The sequence below is a fragment of the Mixophyes fleayi genome, chromosome 5 (assembly GCF_038048845.1).
Source record: "Mixophyes fleayi isolate aMixFle1 chromosome 5, aMixFle1.hap1, whole genome shotgun sequence".
NCBI classification, from domain to species: domain Eukaryota; kingdom Metazoa; phylum Chordata; class Amphibia; order Anura; family Limnodynastidae; genus Mixophyes; species Mixophyes fleayi.
The window spans coordinates 106,500,415-106,519,765 of NC_134406.1; the positions used below are offsets into that span (position 1 = coordinate 106,500,415).

Below are 19,351 nucleotides of genomic sequence, written 5' to 3' on the forward strand. Positions count from 1 at the left end.
TAGTGATTAATAAAAAAAAAAGTAAAAAAATTGTTTTCACCATGAAATACATTTATTAGAATGGTATCAATGCCTTCTGTAAATAAAATGTATTTTTACAGTTGCTCTTGATTGGAAACAGATATTCTAGCATGCATATGAGACTGTCATCACTATCACTCGGCACTTAGGTCTGCTTTGTAGCTAGTGCAAGTGATATGGCTGAAAATCTTGAGCCCATAGCTTGAATTGGATGGATCTGTGTGCGCTCAACATTGGCATGCTTTTACTGTACATTGGCTATGTCTATAATCCTATTCCCTACTTTGTCTTGTCCTTTTAATTGTAGGCTGTCAGAAGTGTTCTTTACGTTCAAAGATAAATTACTGTCCTTTTATAAGAAGTGCAATTTTACACAAAATACAACACGTATCTGCATTTACGTTACTTAATAAATCAGGCCCTTAATGTATATTATTCACCACCATATTTAATATCAAATAGCGACATTACTCACTCGTGAAATTTGTACATTTCATATTCAGAGTAACAAATATAATAAATAAAGTAATCATAGTTTTTGTTATAATTACCCTTTGGAAGTCTTTATCACCACTCGTCCACATGTTGGATTAATTTCACCTACAAGGATTTTAAAAATTGTGCTTTTTCCTGCACCATTCAGACCAAGAAGGCCAAAACACTAGAGAATATTGAAAAAGAAGAACACCAAAAATATAATATATCAGCAAATTTCAAATAAAGTAGAGCATGTAAAGTATCATATATTTTGTCATGCCACCACCATTAACTTTACATTTAGGGTATGTTTTTATAACAAAAAATATTTTTATTAGGTTTATAAAATAACACTTATGTATGATATACCGAAAATTGTTATATGAGAAATTATAATACAAAAGAATATAAATTTATAGCCGTGTTTATAGGAAATTTCTAGTTTCTATTTCTCGGGAATCCAGTATGCTTTTGGCTTTCAATTGCTAAGATAAGGTAAGGGCTGGTTTAATAAGTACATTTATGTGATTAATTTAACCTAGATATCAATTTCAAAAACATTTTATACCTTATCATTCCAAAAAAATAACACAATAAGGGTTTATTTAAAAAGCCTCTTATTTGTTTATAAATCACTAAAAGCTATAAATGTGCACTAAAATCATAGCAACCAGTTCATTAAAGATCACTACAGTTCAGTGCAAATTCTCTCTTAAGGACTTCAAACGCTTAGTTTTGCAATACACCTTTTTTATGAGCAAGTGCCTGGATTTACAGATCAAAATGGTGTGAAACTTTGCACCATGAAAAAGTAAGGAGTTTAATTTATTGGGGGTTATTTCTTTTGAAGCAAAAACAAGTGTCTAGTTTTGCACTGTATAGAAAATGAGATTTCATTTTGTCTGATTAATTATTTAACTAAACTGATGGAGAAGATGAATTTAGAATCGTACCGGTTTTATGGGAAAGAATACATAATTTTTCACAATAACAAAACAATTTTAATTCTCTGGCTTGTCAGAGGTGCCAGAAACCCAACCTCTTTATTATACTTTAAATGGGATACACTCTGCAACTTTCTGTTGTATTGTTGTGGCTGCCTAATACAGCAAGCAACAAGCTTGATGGTTACATGATCCCATAAAAAAGTTCTTATAGATTTGGAATCCAACAGACCACCAGGAATTGAGAAGACACCAATCCTGTAACTATTATCTCATCTCCTTTATATTTTTTTAGATCCTGGCTTCCATATTTATTTTATGACAGTTTACGTTTTATTTATTTTATCTTTTATGTTAATTAGCTATTGATCTGCATGACCGAACTGTGTAAAGATCACAGCTGGACAGGGAAACAAGGCACGGTTATTAAGGTTTATATACACTACCTCATATATATATATAAATATATATATATATATATATATATATATATATATATATATATATATATATATATAAAATTTGTTTTACACAATATAATATTCATTTGCTTTAAGGTTTAATAAGTTTTATGGTTTTTTTTTATATATACAGTATATTGTGTCTATGAAGATATATTAGGAATAATATTAATGTAAAAGCTGATGTTGGTTTGTGAACACTGCAGATTTGAGATTACTCAAGGTAATTTTATAACAGCAGATTAAGTATCTTGATAAACTTCCATATGCATATAAAGAATATTTAGTATTCTTAATCAAATGCACGATCATTGAATGACTATGATATTTGTGTAGTTCATTTGCATTCAGCACAGACAACTTTTAATACTTGTTTACATACTTTGCAACTTGTATTTATTTGTTACTATTTTAAAAGGGACCTTATACTAAATGCATTGAACTGTGTTTGTGATTTTTATGAGAATTAGTTTTCTGTGTCTTAAACCACTTTGCTGTTGAACCTTTTGTCACTCTCATGGAAAGTCTATTTTGTACTTTTTGAGTTGGTCACCTTCCAGTATCAATATCAGTAATTTGTTTAAGCTGGTAGTAATCGGTACCCCAATGCTTGGGATACTGACAGCCACTATTCCTACAAAAAAAATGATTTGTTAAAAAAAACGACATAATTACAATATACACTTACCTTCACAGCGACAGCTTGCAATTTCAAAGACTCTAGTATGCAACTAGTGGTAATTCCGAAGATGCTGCATGCCGGTGCTGGATTGTGACGTCACCGAACACATTTAAAGAGGTACATTAATGTTAGGGTTAGGTTATGGTTAGGGTTAAACTTCAATACTTACCTGATGTCACAATCCAGCACCAGGATGCAGCATCTTCGAAACTACCACACGTCGCATACCAGAGTCTTCGGAAATGCAGGCTTTTTTTTTGTAGGAATAGTGCTTGTCAGTTTCCTGAGTATCAGAATACCATTCCCCACCCGTTTAAGCAGTGGCCACACAAACTACACTTTTTTTTCAAAAGTCTTTGCATTTTCAGAAAATGCAATTAGTTTGCTTATACGTCTGCACACAGCAAAGAAAATCTATCCAAATGTCTCAAAAAAAAAATATATTTTTTTTTAAATTGCTGGAAAGTGAACTAAAAACAAATGAATGTTTTATGTTTCTAAACATCACCAAAAAAACTTTGAGGTTCTTGCTTTGGCATCAATACACCTTTCCAAAACAGCAAAAATAAAGATTATACATGCAGGTTTTCACAATAAAATCTGCACTTGAAAAATATTAATGCATTTATTATCTGTCTTAAATGAAAAGCTTAAAATGTGTAGGAACAAGATACATAGCCTAACAATGCATACAATTTTGAAAAGTAGACAACCTACCAAACAATTGAGGGTACCCCTGTGTTTATTGAAGACTGGATGGGTGGGATCTGGGAGTTAAAAATCCCCTCATCTCTGGATTTTTAGTGACCACCAAAAAACTACTAAAAGAGCACATTATTTAAAAGGGACTATTCTCTATCCTTCACAAATTTTTTGTAGCAAAAAAAATGGAGATATGGGCATTAGAAGTCCCCTCTTCTATCTTTGGGTTGCATAATACTTTCTGTAATGTAGAGTGCTAGTTTCTGGTGATCACACAGGATTACCAAATAGAAACTAATAAAGGGCCTCATCATTTGAAACAGGGGGCTCCCCTCTTTCAAATGAAGGTTTTCACACTCTCCTCCCCCATACATAGACTTCTTCATGATTTCTGTAGTGTAGTGTAGTGTATTATTATCTGGTAATCACACATGACTTGTCAGGATTATATCCAAATACTTAATAGATGTTTCTTTCCAGACATACTGTATGTACATAATCTATAACATCTTTTGGAACTTCTTTATTACAAAAACATTTTCGTTTTCATGTCATTTTTAACATCTATATTTAAAATTAAAATTTGTTTAAATTTGAAGGTACATTACAACTTCCATGATTATTGAATATATGTAATCATTTATTCTAGCATCTCTTTAAGAAATGCAGATTACTGAATTTGAATATTGAAAGTTTCAATACTGTATTAAATGGGCTTATTCTTTTGTAACACATCTCTATATATATATAAAAGAAGAATTTAGTTTGCTTGTTAGCAAGTATATTCTACAGCTCCCAGGGTAAAGCCGCCAAATGTTACATAGTAATTTAGTATAGAAAAAGTAAGCCATTAGACCACATAGTGACAACGCAACAATGTGACAAAATGATAGAGTGACAAATATTGAAATGCCCCCTTTTTCTGAAATGCCAGAAAGGCAAAATTAGAATACAATAGGCAGAACACTATCAAAAGAATAGATGGTGAACCCGATATACAGATCCAAGCTCCATAAACTGAGTTAAAAGTCACTGAGAAAACTGTTGGTTATACCTTTTGATGTTAATAAAGGTGTTTAGCGGTGTGAATGTGGATGTTAAGCCACAACACTTTTGTTTCTTAAACAGGTTGCTGTTTATTAAAGATGATAACAGTAGAATGCAGTTACTCACAGTTGATTGTATGACAGCAGGCAATTCAGGCAATAACAGTTTATGCAGTCTTATATGCAGATACACTTATACACTCTTGTATATGGTGGCATACACTGTTATATAGATATGCAGTTGCAGGTCTCTTTACTATACTGAACAGCCGTGCAGTGTATGCTGTGGCAACAGACTCCTCTTATGAGCAGGGAGCCTCCAGTAATCTTCTAAATAAGTTTGGGGGACTTATTATGTGCAATGGTATGCAGCTCTAGACAGTGCGTCCGTCTTTCTCAAGCTCCAATGGAAGAAAGGCGCAAAGAAGCCAAACTTTCTTTTTGGAGAATCTGGGCATGTACAGTAGCTCAAAACGGACATAGGCGTCCTGCACCACTTCCGGTTTCCTCCTAGACCCCCGGGGATTCACGTTACCACAGCAACAGAGGAGACAGAGCAAAGCACTTCTATACTAACAAAAACAACCCCAAAAACCACTCACGGCACCAGTGGTATAGAAAGGGAAAGCTGGACAGGAAATGTTTCTGAGCCTGCATTCTGACACCCCTGCACCGATTGGGATGAAACCAGTGCGAGGTCGTCCAGTTGGATACTGGCCAGGTTTTAGGGGGGTTAGGGTCCCGTTCAGACCTCCCGTTGGTGTACGCTGGGCAGAACTTTGACCCAGGGAACCTGTTCTGGGCCTAATACTTGATGGATTGGGATGAAAACTTCACAGACTGGTAACATTGGGTCTCAGAAGATATACTATGGGGTTGAGGTCCCCGTCAGACCTCCTGATGAGGTACGATGAGTAGAACTTTGACCATTTTTCGTAGCTATAGTTGAATTATCTAAACGCAAATTATAAAGTGCCATATAAGAAGACACTAACACATGTGTTTGATATGGTTATACTAAATATAGGAAATATAGCCATATTTTCAGTAGCAGAATAATGTATGAAGGCAATGCATATTTCTGTTTATTAGAAGATAATATTTATTCCTAGTTTGCATGGTTAGTCATTTCAGTGAGATCTATAAAAGTTTAGCCTGTCAAATCTTTCTAATTTAATAGAAATACATTCAGCAAAGGCTGTACTGTCAGCACCAGAGAGAATTAGTTAATACATATGAATGGTCATTAAATCTAAAGTGCTCCAATAATTGATTTTTTATAGTGCTGGACATTCTAGGTGAATTTAAAAGATATGCATTTATTAATAGCAGGTCTGATGATATAACGAGACATCTCAAATTAACAGAAATTGGGTCATGGTTTCAAGAAGGTTGTTATCCTATAATAAGAAGAGAAATAACACCATAAGGAAGTGATTTAATAAATGACTATTATATGTATTTCAATTAATAATGGCAGAAAGCTGTGTTTAATAAAGGAATTGTCCATATACTGTAGTCCAGACTTGCAGTATGTGAGATTAATTACAAATATTGGTTGGCAATTAACGAAATGTCCTAATTTTTTTACGTGTTACAGTTGATTTTTTTTGTTATATAAAATTACATGTAATGAATCTATTTTGATTACATTTAAAGCAAGCAATGGTTTATCTGTCTTCCCATATCATCTCCACTATTCAAATCTTTTTGTTTATTAGGCTGTGATCTAATCTGCCCCAGACCAACTGAACTCTGCTCATGCAAATGGTATCTTATTTTCTAAGCTCCATAATCATTTCTTTTGTGTAGTGATCAGTAATGCTTGCAGCTGTTTACATATAGAAACAATTATTTTTAATTAATGTAGTTTTCCTGTATAATTTTGATGGCTAATTTATATGAAATAAAAGTATTTATTGTATAACTAACCACCTTAGGGAACATAGCAATTAGCTATAGTATTTTCTTTTTCTTGGAATATATTTATATATATACATATATCCTGTCCTTGATTCAAGGAAAGTCAAGATTGCTTGAGCTGAGTATTATTATTATTATTACCTCAAACAATATGTCCATATGCATCTACCAGATGTTTTCCATTAATCATTTACTTTACAGTTTTTTCATATAAAACAACTTGCATTTTATGTTCACTGAAGATTTTGATATTGATATTTACATTTTCTTTCCAGAGCAGGTTTATAGCTAGACAATAATGGATTTAATAGTAAAAGAGATCATTTTACCTCTCCACCTTGGATTCCTAAACAGATATCTCTTACAGCAATGACATTTTTGTTTTTGACAGTTTGGTAACACTTCCTGAGGTTGTACATTAGAAGTCTGTCTTTGGCAGTCTTTCTTCCAAGTAACCTCCTGCGTTCCAACTCAACATCCATGTCATCCAGACCATCATGTGGCAGTGGAGCTTCATTTCTGAAAATAGCATAATGCACTGTTTGTAATTTTATCATTTTCCATGCTGCAATTCTATATTCTAGGTGTACCATTTCTAATCTTCAAGTACTTTCAGGAGGACATTTCACTAACCATGAACAGTTGACTTAAGTTGTTTGAGTGGGTCAGGAATTATTCTAACTATTTGCCACATAGGGAGATCCAAAATTGTAAATCTGTAATTTTGTAATATAATTTAGCTGTCATATGCAAATTAAGAATTATTATTGAATTGAAGGTGATATAGAGATGGAGCTAAGGACACTAAAAAGAGGGACTCCATTTACAGAAACTTTCACTTATTCTGCAGCAATTATTAGAGCTGAATGGAGATGAAAAAATGTTCAAATCTGATCTGTAAAATATTTGCTTCGGAATTTGGAATTAAGTGTTCACAGTCCTACCCCATCCATACTACACCACAGAATGAATTGACCATTGTTGGATCAGCATTAGTAATAGACTATTAAGTCCACAAAATGAGAATTTACAAATGCAGGGAGGAATGGCATTCCATTGAATGGTGAAGCAAAAGTCTAACTCAAACATCACCAGATCACCAGATTAAAAAAAACAAAAAACTTACCGTTGCCTTTCAAATGACTGTCCATTCAGTCCAAGTCTCAGTAATAAAAAAATGCTGCCTTGTATTGCCATTGCCATAAAAACCCAACCAAGAAAGTCCAACTCAAATGGACTGATGTAAGAATCAGTTCCAAAGCTTTTACTGAGGTCAAACTTCACCTGTCTAAAGGCAAGCTCCATCAGACCATGGCCAAGACAAAATTGGGGAAATATCAAGAAAGTCCATTTAAGTATGTTATGCATTTGTGCCAAACTCTATATAAAGAGAAAAAAATTGGTTATTGTTTAAAAAAGTCTGAAAACATGTAATAAACAGCAGCATAAAATAAAAGAAATGCTAATATATTAAAACGTCTTATGAAGTGATTATTTTAACCAACACAAAGAAAATGTTGCAATTTTTACTTTAAGTACACCCAACTATTGCTATAAGATGCTAGACAAGAATTAATGAGTGAGAAAATATGCAGATCATAAATATTTGACTTGATCATATAATACTTATGTAGCTATTTCTGAAATGCAGCAAATGAGACACTGCTGACTGCAACTGTAACAGGGGTCAGCACAGGGAGCAAATCGTCTCACAGTCTATCAAGTCAAATAGTAACAGTTTTGTAACGGAGCAGCTTCCTATTTGGTAAGTAACTGCTGCCTGTACATCGACCCCAAATTGTTTCTTATTTCTCCTCCTAATGTAATTGGTTTAGTGCCCTGTATGTAATACTCTGTACAGAGCTGCAGGAGATGTTGACATATTGAGCCTGATTCATTAAGGAAAGTAAGGCAAAAATGGAGTAAATTCTCTGCTGGACAAACCATTTTACAATGCAAGCGGCACAAATCAGTTTATTATTTTGCACGTAAGTTAAATATTGGCTATTTTTTCATGTAGCACACAAATAATTGATAGCTTTATTTTTACACTGAAATTTAAAGTTGGTCTAGGATATGCCCTACCGCAACTATAAATCTGCCATCCCATTATAAATTTACCTTTCCCCTCAATGCAACATGGTTTTACCAAGGTGCAAAGTTACTCCTTTTTTTTCTTTCCTTTCCTTAATGAATCAGGCCCATTATGAATAAATAAATACATAGTAATGTGATAGCCAGAAGCTGCAGGACACTAGGGGGTAAATGTATCATACTCCGGGTTTTTTCATCTCGCAGGAGATCGGCATCTTCGCAGCTAAAATTTAAAGGGCGATGGCTTGTAAAGGCAAAACTTTGCAATACTAAAATCATCTAGTCTGTGTGATACATATCAGGAACTAGTTCTAAAGTGTAGAAATTAAACTCACCTCAAACCGTGCAGTTTCACCTGAAATCAGCCACAATGCTAGTTAACTTAAAAATTAGGGACAACACTACATGTGCACCACCTCTACAGAAAAATACTCTACTATATAATGGGGAATAAATGTCTAGCTTGATATTTACTGCGCAGTAATTTTTATATGAGCGGAGTCTTATGGTTATCTTGACAAATCTGATCTATACTGTGTTGGGTTATTGAATAAGAATGTTATTGATATGTACAGACAATTGAGATAAATGTATCACCTAATGTTATGCAATTAATTATGCTAGAGTTAACAATTTATTTTGACAGAAACATTTGGGGACGTATAGTTCCAGAAGAATAAAATTGTTACTTTTAAAGTGAACGTGAATTTTTGTCATATGTGAATGGTTTGAATTAACATTAACTTGTTAAGAAATTTTTACGGTTTCCCAAACTTATATCAGAGGCCCTCCTTCTGAATAAAGTGAAGCTATCTTGGAAGATACTGCTGTCATCTTTATGTTAGTGGATAACCCTTTTTACCTCTCTGATGTTAAGAGAATCCAAAGAACCAAAAATGTGAAGAGCATGACCTTGGCTTTGTAAAGTGCAAATTCACCTCCATACACTGTACAGCATCTCACGGGTTATTACAATAATAATAATAATAACAATAATAATTATAATAATAATAGTGCTATGTATATGTATGAGGTAGGGACATGTGCTCTGTGTATGAGTGAAGATTTAGGTTAAGCATTCTATGTGTGTGTAATAGTGATATATGCATGTGTGAGGTGGTTTGTTGCAAGTACGTAAAAGGTTAAAGGTAGCAGTATGTGTATGTCACAGTATGTTGGCCCAGTGGTTAGAATTGCAACCTCACAGAACTGGGGTCATGGGTTCAATTCTGATTTGGGCCCAATCTGTGTGGAGCTTGTATGTTCTCCTTGTTTTTGTGAGGGTTTCCTCTGGCTCCTTTGGTTTGCAAACACAGTCCACAATATACTGATAAATTATTTGGCTTCTGATAAAACTGACCCTAGAATGCATGTTTGTGTGGTACTGAATTTAGATTGTAAGTTCCACTGGGACAGAAACTGGTATGAATAATTATATATTATATTGTGTTATATTATATACTTTATTTAGTGTTCTGTGATATGATTGGTGCTATATAATTATCTACTCTATATATCACTACATTTCTCTCTCCACCTCTTTACCTCTAAACTACTTGAATGACTTGTGAACAACCATCTATCTTACTTTCTCTCCTCTCGCTCTATTCCGACACCAACTTTCCACTAGCACTGCATTCAAAGTAATCAATAATCTACTTAGAGTAAAGTCTGAGGGTCACTTCTTCTTGCTTATTCTCCTGAACCTTTCGGCTGCCAATCTCTCTCCAATGGGCTTTGTAACACAGTTATTTCCTTATTTCCTTCCTATCTGTCTGGTTCAGAGGATGTGGACTCTACACCAGCTACAACACCTGAATGCAGGATTCCTGTGAGAACACCCCCTCTTAAGGGTTGGCTCAGAACACCCATTAAATGGTTTTCCTGGATATTTCTTTTGACATTTTTTCATGGCTGCTTGTATATACGAAGCCTTAGCCAAGGAATGATCCTCAGGACTATATCCTTTTCCATTTATCACAAAACGACAAGACACCGTTAGAGATGTGGGAATCCAATATAAGATTAACCTCATACTCCTCCTGTTGCTAAACAATTACCAGAGAGGGAGGATGAGAAGAAAATATATACCTGTTGTTGACTAATGGTTTCAAAACAAGAAAGGAGTTGCGTATCCTCAGAGTAGCAGTTAAATCCAAATTATATGCTCCAAGATTTACAGGATTTTTCTTTTGGAATATCTTAAAGGGTCCTATGAATCTATGTTAAAATTTCATGGAAGGTACACTTCTACACTTCCAAGTCGATTACGGATGGATAACCATACCCTATGTCCATGAGCCAAACATGGTGCCATGCGGCTATTCTTATCAGTAGCTACTTTATACTGTCTCAAAGTCTTCTTCCAATTCCTTTCTGACTTGAGGCAAAATATCTGCAAATTTTGGTAGAGTAGAATTTTATGCAGGAACCTCGAGTGCTTGAAGGGGGTGGGCAAGGATGAATCCCATAAAGAGTGAAGAAAGGAAACCTAGCAGTACTGCCATTGGGTAGGAAAATTATGAGCAAACTCTGCCAATGGTTACAACTCTACCCAGTTATCTTGATTAACAGTAACATACATCATAAGGTATTTCTCAAGACAGAGCCGTAGCGAGGGCTGTGCGGCGGGTGCAGTCACCCAGGGCGCAAGGCTGAGGGACCACCATGTTCCCCGATTATTAAATAAATCACAGTACCAAGTACACATTTGGGGTTGATGCAGAGTCAGCGCCGGCGGATCGCACTATATTGCAGAGTCACTCCACCCACCAGTAGTTCTGTGCTCTATAGCATAGCACAGAACAACTGGTGAGCGCATCACGTGACTTGTTACCGCCATACCATGTCCACTGCTGCATCTGTCATCGTAACCCGCACCAGAGAGGGCAAGAGCTCAGCTTCTGGATACGTCACTGTGGGGGGAGAGCAAGGATCTGGCTGCCGATCAGATAGTGCAACTGATTTAGACTAGACTAGAGGATATGGCATCTCGAGCGCTGGGGAGACCTCGCATCTGGACGCTGGCACTCTTCACACATAAAGCTGCCCAAAGTCACCATGAACCCTGCAGGTGAGAAAGCGACCTCACTACCCCATGTACAGCTCTCACACAAGTGGGACAGTCTTCCTTATCTTTTACCAAAAGTGCTGTATCTGTACCATTGCAATACAGTAACATTTCACATACTGTCATAACTGTGTTACTTCGAATTGATCAATAATTGCTCCTTTTACAAATCAGTAACAGATTTTGTTAAGCTAACACACTTCATTATGACAGATATGTCAGAATTACATATTATCTTTTATGATTCCGCAGCGCTACATAGATGGGTAGAACAGAGCTTGATTAAGGATCTGGGGGGCCTGGGGCACCTAAGACAGGGGCGGTCTATGGTGTAATAAGGCTATAATTTTAGACAAATATATAGGACCTATTAATTTAACTGGAGTATGGGTTATTAATTTTTCAGAGGTGCTATTATTTTAATGGGGGTAGGGTCTATTAATTTAATAGTAGTGGGGGCTATACATTTATTGGTGGTCACTATTAATTTATTGATGGGGCTATTCTTTTACTTGTGGGATGATTGTGGTGGTGGTGGGGGCTATTTACTTATTACTGGGGAGTTTTGGGTGCTTTTAACTGAATGTGAACAGAGTTGGGGTATAATTTCAGGGCTGGTTAGAATAGGGAGGCCTGGACTGTTCACTGGTTGCGTTGCTTTCCTTCTGGTGAATAATGACTATCTTTTTACAAAAATGGGATCCAGCCAAGCAGTAAGTGAGCTGAAGATGACAGCAGCAGCTCCATGTGGTCAAATTACAAGAATAGGCAGGAGAAAGTTGTACAGTGTTGGAGAACCGACTGGTACTTGGTTAATGGCTAGGTGCCCCCCCCCCCAACACCACAAGAGGATGGGGCAATTGTCTATCTTGCCCAGGGCACTAAAATCTCTAGTTACGGCTCTGTCTTAAGATCTTTGTTTACTCCAACAGTTTGCCCATTGGTCTTATGGTATTAAACTGATGTGCACACTTTAATAGCCTAGGTCTTAATTCAGGCACAAAAAATGTCTTCCCTTGTGGAAATTATTTGTGTACAATAGTAGTACTACTCACAATGCCAGCTAGATCCATTATTAGTTCTGGATTTGTTAGACTACTCAACATAACCTGAATCAAAGGATCTAGAGTGTGTCAACTTTAGTGTTTTGTGTACCTAGTACAGAAGGTAATCTCAAAGGTGAATCAAGAGAAAAAGGGTGACCACCTAACCTGTCTTGGATGCAGATGATGGGCTGACTGTAGATACACCAAATTGTTATGGTCAGTGTATACCTTGACATTATGATTGCCCCTCTCTAGCAGATGTGACCCCTCTTCTACTCTTTACAGTAGAGAGAAACATATGCAAGAAGAAACCACATGGCTGGAATTTCCCAGAAGCTGCTTATTGAGAAAGCACGGCTCCAGAAGTTGGTTTTGAGATTTTTGATGCAAGTCTGGCTGTTGCAGGATAGGAGCGGATGTAAAGGATTGCTTGAAAGCAAGAACGACCTTAGGAGGCCACCGCTAAGCATTAATGAAAGCAGTAATGGGAGCTATTAGTGTGTAATAGCTCTTGTTGATTTTACAGTAATAATTGGCAAAACCCAAAAACGTCTGGGTTATCTTAAAGCCCATTAGTTGAGGTTATTTCAGAACGGAATGGAATTTGACTGGATCCATAAAGAAAATTGAAAGCCAAAATGATGTAATCTTTAAAGGGCATGCTGTCACATTTGAATTGTCACTTCTCTAGATTGCAAAATAATTTATCTCTAAGTTGACTCAAAACCTTCTTCAGATGTCATCTATGGAAGAAAATATCTTAAGAAGATAACAATATTGTCCAAGTAGACCACTATAAATGCATAGAGAATGTCACAAAATATTTATTTCATGAATGATTGAAATACTGCTGAAGCATTGCATAATCAAAGTGCCCAGTATCAAATGTCGCCTTTCACTCATCTCCCTGCTATATTCGGATTAAGTTGTATTCCCCTTGTAAATCCAGCTTGGTGAATATTGTTGCACCTTTAATTCTGGGGACTCAATTACCCCTTAGGGGTATTAAATTACACCTTCAATTAAATAGGGTTCTGTTTGTCTGGGATACAAGATAATACAGGTGGAGTGCAAGAGTGCAAATCCGAAAATCCCAACAAGATTTACCCCAACATGGTAATGGCGAAAGCTCTAACAGGTGACAGACTCTTTGCTGACAGAATCCTGGACTGCATCTTAATCTCACTCCTGCCATGTTAAACCAGTATTTAGCTTTGCTGGAAGATAAAGTACTGGCAATGACTGGAAGAACTCTGAATCAAGTTGTTCTTTCAGCACCTGAATGAAGCAATGATGAACGGCTGGGAGTAAATATGCTATGTGAGACAAGCTATGATGTCAACCACTTAGAGTAGTTTATAGCAAGCAATGAACTACTCTTGGTCAATTATCAGAGAGTCATATATGTCAAAATCTTGGATATTGTGATTAGAAAGACAGGTGGGATTGATGCCTCTGGTGGAACTGGGACAACATTTTTTTTATCAACTTGCTCAAAGATTTGCCATAATAAATTGCCTTGACTGTTGCATAATCAGGCATTGCTGTTATCTTGCTTCAAAGTGACAGAACAGCCCATTCAACTTATAAACTGCCTCTTAATCTGGCTCATAAAGAAGCTTCTTCTTGCAGATAAGTAGAGGAAGTGGAGCAGCCAAGGTTTTGCAAAAGTGTGTGCTTATACTATAGGATGAGAGCACAATGTCTCATAAATTGGCACTTGAGGCACTTAATTGCACCTTGCAATATCTAAGAGATAACAAGACTCTAATTGGAAGTATTCTCTTGCTTTTAGCTGGTGTCTTCAGGCAGATTTAACCTGTCATTTAGAACTTTAGAAACCACTAGTGGCTCTGTGAGAGCGCCGTTCTAGCCCCTAAGAATGATAATATGAACAAGATCAACCAACAAATTCTGGACAGTCAGCCAGGGAATAATTTACTTTACAAAGTCCATGGACACCGTTCTTAAGCAAGACCAAGCTGTCAATTATCCAACTGAGTTTCTGAACTCCTTGAAACCATCAGGAATGCCTGTACATAATATTTTTCTGAAGGCGGGAGCACCTATAATGTTGCACAGAAATCTTACTGCCGAAAAATCTCTGCAATGGCACAAGGCTTTGTGTCAAAAGACTAATAACCAATGTCATTGAAGCAACAATATTGACTGGCTGTGTCAAGGGTGAAGATGTGTTTATACCTTGCATTCATATTATTCCAACCGATATGCTCTTTGACTTTAAACGACTACAATTTTCAATTCAGCTCGCCTTTGCCATGACTATAAATAAAGCACAAGGCCAATCATTAAAAGTTGCTAGAATAAATCTTAAACACACACACTGATTATTATTATTATTATTTTCATTATTATCGTAGATTTGTAGGGTGCCACAGTGCTCCGCATCACCGTACAGTAGGGAAAACAGTACATACATAAAACAGTGACATATAAGGCAGACAAAATAAATACAGACATGAAAACAAAGGGTATGGAGGACCCTGCTCAATAGAGAGCTTACATTCTAAGTGGATGAGGGCACAGCTGAAACAAGCGGAGCAAATGTGGTTCAGAGTGGAGATTGGGATAGTTGTGAGGGTACATTAGTGGGAATAGTGTTATCAAGGAAAAGGTCACCACTAAAAAAAGAGAAGGGTTTTCAAAGAGCGTCCAAAGGTTTGAAGGCTGTGGGAAAATTTTATTGAGCATGGCAGGGAATTCCATAAGTGGGGAGCAACAGAGGATAAGTATTGTAGGCACTGATCAACTGCAACATTAAAAACACTGACAAGTGAAGTGAATAAGATTGTTTATCTCATTAAAATGGCACCTATCAAGGGGTGGAATATATGAAGCAGCAAATGAACAGTCAGCTCTTAAAGTTGCTGTATTAGAAGCAAGAAAAATGGGCAAGGATCCGAGCGACTTTGACAAGGGCCAAATTGTGATGGCTGGACAACTGGGTCAGAGCATCTCCAAAACTGCAGGTCTTGTGGTTTATTCCCAGTAGGCAGTGGTTAGTATCTACCAAAGGTGGTCCAAGGAAAGACAACTGGTATACTTGCGAAAGGGTCATAGGCGTCCAAGGCTCATTGGTGCAGAATGGGGAGCAAAGGCTAGCCCTTCAAGACCTACTGTAGCAGATATTGCTGAAAAAATTAATGCTGGCTATAAGAGAAAGGTGTCAGAAATCATAATGCATCACAGTTTGCTGCGTTTGGGGCTGATGAATCACATCTTCTTTTGCATCATGTAGTCGGCTGGGTATGTGTGCAACGTATACCAGTGGAAGACATAACACAGGATGCACTATGGGAAGAAGGCAAGCCGGCGGAAGCAGTTTCATGCTCTAGGCAATGTTCTGCTTGAAAACCTTGGGTCAAGGCTTTCATGTGGATGTTACTTTGACACGTACCACACCTAACTAAACATTGTTGCAAACCAAGTACAACCTTTATGGTAACAGTATTCCTGATGGCAGTGTTGTCTTTCAGCAGGATAATGTATCCTGCCACACTGCAAAAATTATTCAGGAATGCTTTGAGGAATATGACAAAGAGTTCAATGTGTGTACACTTGGCCTCCAAATTCCCCAAATATCAATCGGATCCAGCATCTGTGGGATGTGCAGAAAAAATAAGTCTGAGCCATGGAGACACCACCTCGCAACTTACATGATTTAAAGCATCTGCTGCCAACATTATAGAGCCAGATGCAACAGGCAGGACTCCCTCAGAGGGCTTGTGGAGTCCATGCCTTGACAGGTCAGAGCTGTTTTGATGGCATGGGGAACCTACACAATTGTTAAGCAAGTGGTTCTAATGTTGTGGCTGATCGGTATATGTATATATATATATATATATATATATATATATATATATATATATGGAGAGGGAGAGACTTAGAGTCATGTACAATTTAGAGTTTAGGGAATTACCTAAGGTGGTTTTAACAGCACACAGTATGAATGCTTATGCATCGAAATTACTTGATCATGTTAAAGTAATTGTTGTAGTTGTAATTATTTATATAATATGTATTATTTTATATTTCTAATTTACTATTTCCAGCTTTGTTTTTAAATCTAATAAAACAAAAGTGGTAAAGTATGACATCTAGATGAGTTTTATCCAGTATTTTATTGTCTGACAAGTAAGGACAACACATATAAAACACTTCACCTTTGCAGTTGCATCTGATTTACCCTTTTTTTCATTCATATTCAAAACCAATATTCTAAAAGCAAAGGTGAGATGTGATTTATTAAATATAAATGATTGTTTTGAAGTTAATATTAAAATTAATGGCTCAAGTAAAACCATGCTTTATAATTTTAACAATGCCAGAAAATAGGTCAAGTGAAGAACCAGTGTCAAATATATCAACTCATTTTCAATCGCATACATGGTTCTCTATCCACTTTTTCTCACAACCTTTAAAACATTAATGCATATTTATGAAAACTGGGGTTTTGTCTATGGTAGCCAATGAGGTATTTGCTTTCATCATCTAAACTTCAACAGTGAAATAGCAGTTAAAATCGGGTTGATATTTACAAAACTACATTTTACTTGTGCCACTTTTAAGAATTTCAACCATATGTGCTTTAGTAAAGTAATTACATTCATTAAAATTGTGTGGTTGCAAATGCAGACACGTGTCACAGCGAATTGCATCATTTTGGCCCCACGACCACGTAATTTGCACACAGGGGGTGGGGCCAAAATTAATTTTGTCATTGAGGCTGCTGTCCTGCCCACTACACTAGGAAGTGGACAGGGTGTGGGAGAATGGCCTTCTCTTATGGAGACCGGGGAGAGTATGGGACACTTAAGTAAATATTGAAAATCATTGTTTTTTTTTATTATTTTATCAAATGTTAAGGTTAAAAAATGGATTAGACCATTCTGTCTAAAATGTTACAGGAAATAATAATTTCAACGCTTTATTTTGACAATTTACCAACCTCAGCTTTTGAAATTCCAGCTAATAATCTTGGCAAAAATGTCAGCAACAAAGTACACAGACCAGATACAAAGTTTATAGAGGTATAAGAAATAAATGCAGCATCCGAACTGGGAAAACATCCAGATACAAGATACATCCAGGGCAAAGTTGCATACCTGAAAAAAAACATAGTGATATACTCATTTAGCTTTTACTAACTGTTGAATCCACAGTATTAAATAGATAGACAGATGAATGTTACATTTAACTGTCATTGTCAAAGTTCCTTTCCTTTATTAAAATACGTTTAACGCAGCTCAAATTTTCAAGCATAATGTAAAAAGTCTAATGGGAACACATGCAGTATATGCTGTACATATGCTGTGATTGATATGGATGCAGAAAAAAAAGAATCACACAATCCTAACAGGTAACATTATCCAAACTAATACCTAAAAACACAATTTTTTTAAAAAAAGTATTATATTGCATGTTTTTACAACAGATGGGGATGGGAAGAGGTACAGGATAAAATATGGGAATCCAGGGGGGAGGGAAAAGCATAATATTCAGTACAAATAAATTTAGAGCTAAGTAAACATTTCCAAAAAAGTAACGTCAAGCCATAGTTAACTCAAAATCATTGACTAAAGAAAAAAAAAAATAATAATTTCACTCCAATAGGGAAAGTGACTTGAGGTGGTATAAGAACAAAGGGAGCTGGGGCATTGGGTAATGTAAGTATGGGGACAAAAAGGTGGGGAGAGAATGGAGTAAGTATATAGGTAATGTGATGTCAAGTGCAATTAGCACTATTACTATTATAAATGTAAAGAATAGGGTCTCACGAGGCAAAGTAGTTGGGCCAATTTTGCCAAATAGAGCCAAATTGATTAGGACTATCATGTATCATGCTGGTGATATGTTTCTAATGTATGTATCTTCCAAACTATCTTGCTAATAAGGGCTGAAATAATAGGAGGGTAAGGGTTTTTCCAATTTCAGGTGACCAGGCACCTAGCTGCAGTAAGAATATGACCCAAGAGTTTCCAAATCAGACTGTGGTCTCCAGAAGGAAGACAAGACAGTAAGAAGAAGGAGATATGAAAGCGGAATTGTAGTTGTGTGACCTTACTAATAAGATTTGACACCATGCGCCAAAACGGCTCAATTTTGGGGCAGCTCCATCAAAGATGAGACAGATTACCCCACTGACCACAGTTCCGCCAGCAATGGTCCAACAATGTTGGAAAGATTGATTTCAGTCTGGAAGGGACCATACACCATCTAAAAAAAGCAGTTTATAAAAGTTTTCTTTAATCCAAATACATATGGAGGACTTGACTACTGCTTCTCGAATAAAGGTCCACTCTTCAATCTCAAGCGATTCACCCATGTCTGCCTAACATCTGAACTCTAAAAGCACCATTTACTACTTAATTAAAATTAAACTTCAGAGCTAGTAATGTGCATGGGACATTGCAATGCAGTAGAGTTGATTAGAGCTGCTGAAACTTTAGGAGCATGTTCAACATTTTACAGTTTGACAGCCTGGAACCTGTTTGTCTGATTGCTTGTAATTGTAAGTATTAATAGTAAGTCTAACACAGTTGTGGATTGTGATAGATGTACACTGAACGCATTTTATAATCATTTGTAATCTTTGAACACGCTTTACATAGGTGTAAGAAGATCTTCAATGCACTCAGGCCACATTAAATGGAATCAATACATCAAGCATGGATGACAAAAAGGAAAGCACCATGGTTACTTTGGTTAAACTTGGTAAAGTCAAATAACTTCTAAGAATTTTTCAAACCTTTGCATAGGCCCAAAAAAATTGGTTCAAGAACTGTTTTTAAAATGGTTTGAGTATCTCTGTTGTTGACCAATAAAGTATATACAGACATAAAGATTGACTGTATCTCTACTGAT

The 19,351-nt window shown here is 36.2% G+C and overlaps 2 protein-coding genes across 2 annotated transcripts in view; both read right to left on the reverse strand.

Moving 5' to 3' along the window:
- The window catches only part of LOC142158572 (ATP-binding cassette sub-family A member 13-like), a 126,495-nt gene extending 118,868 nt beyond the window's left edge, over positions 1 to 7,627 (reverse strand). Inside the window, exons 1-3 of the mRNA XM_075212652.1 lie at positions 7,383 to 7,627; positions 6,586 to 6,775; positions 573 to 682 (exon numbers count right to left, since the gene is read on the reverse strand). Of these exons, the coding sequence (XP_075068753.1) occupies positions 573 to 682; positions 6,586 to 6,775; positions 7,383 to 7,624 (542 nt within the window). The 5' untranslated portion in view covers positions 7,625 to 7,627. The remainder of the gene's footprint in view (positions 1 to 572; positions 683 to 6,585; positions 6,776 to 7,382) is intronic.
- Positions 7,628 to 17,414: 9,787 nt separating this feature from the next.
- The window catches only part of LOC142159465 (ATP-binding cassette sub-family A member 13-like), a 253,807-nt gene continuing 251,870 nt past the window's right edge, over positions 17,415 to 19,351 (reverse strand). Inside the window, exon 11 of the mRNA XM_075214364.1 lies at positions 17,415 to 17,592. Within this exon, the coding sequence (XP_075070465.1) occupies positions 17,415 to 17,592 (178 nt within the window). The remainder of the gene's footprint in view (positions 17,593 to 19,351) is intronic.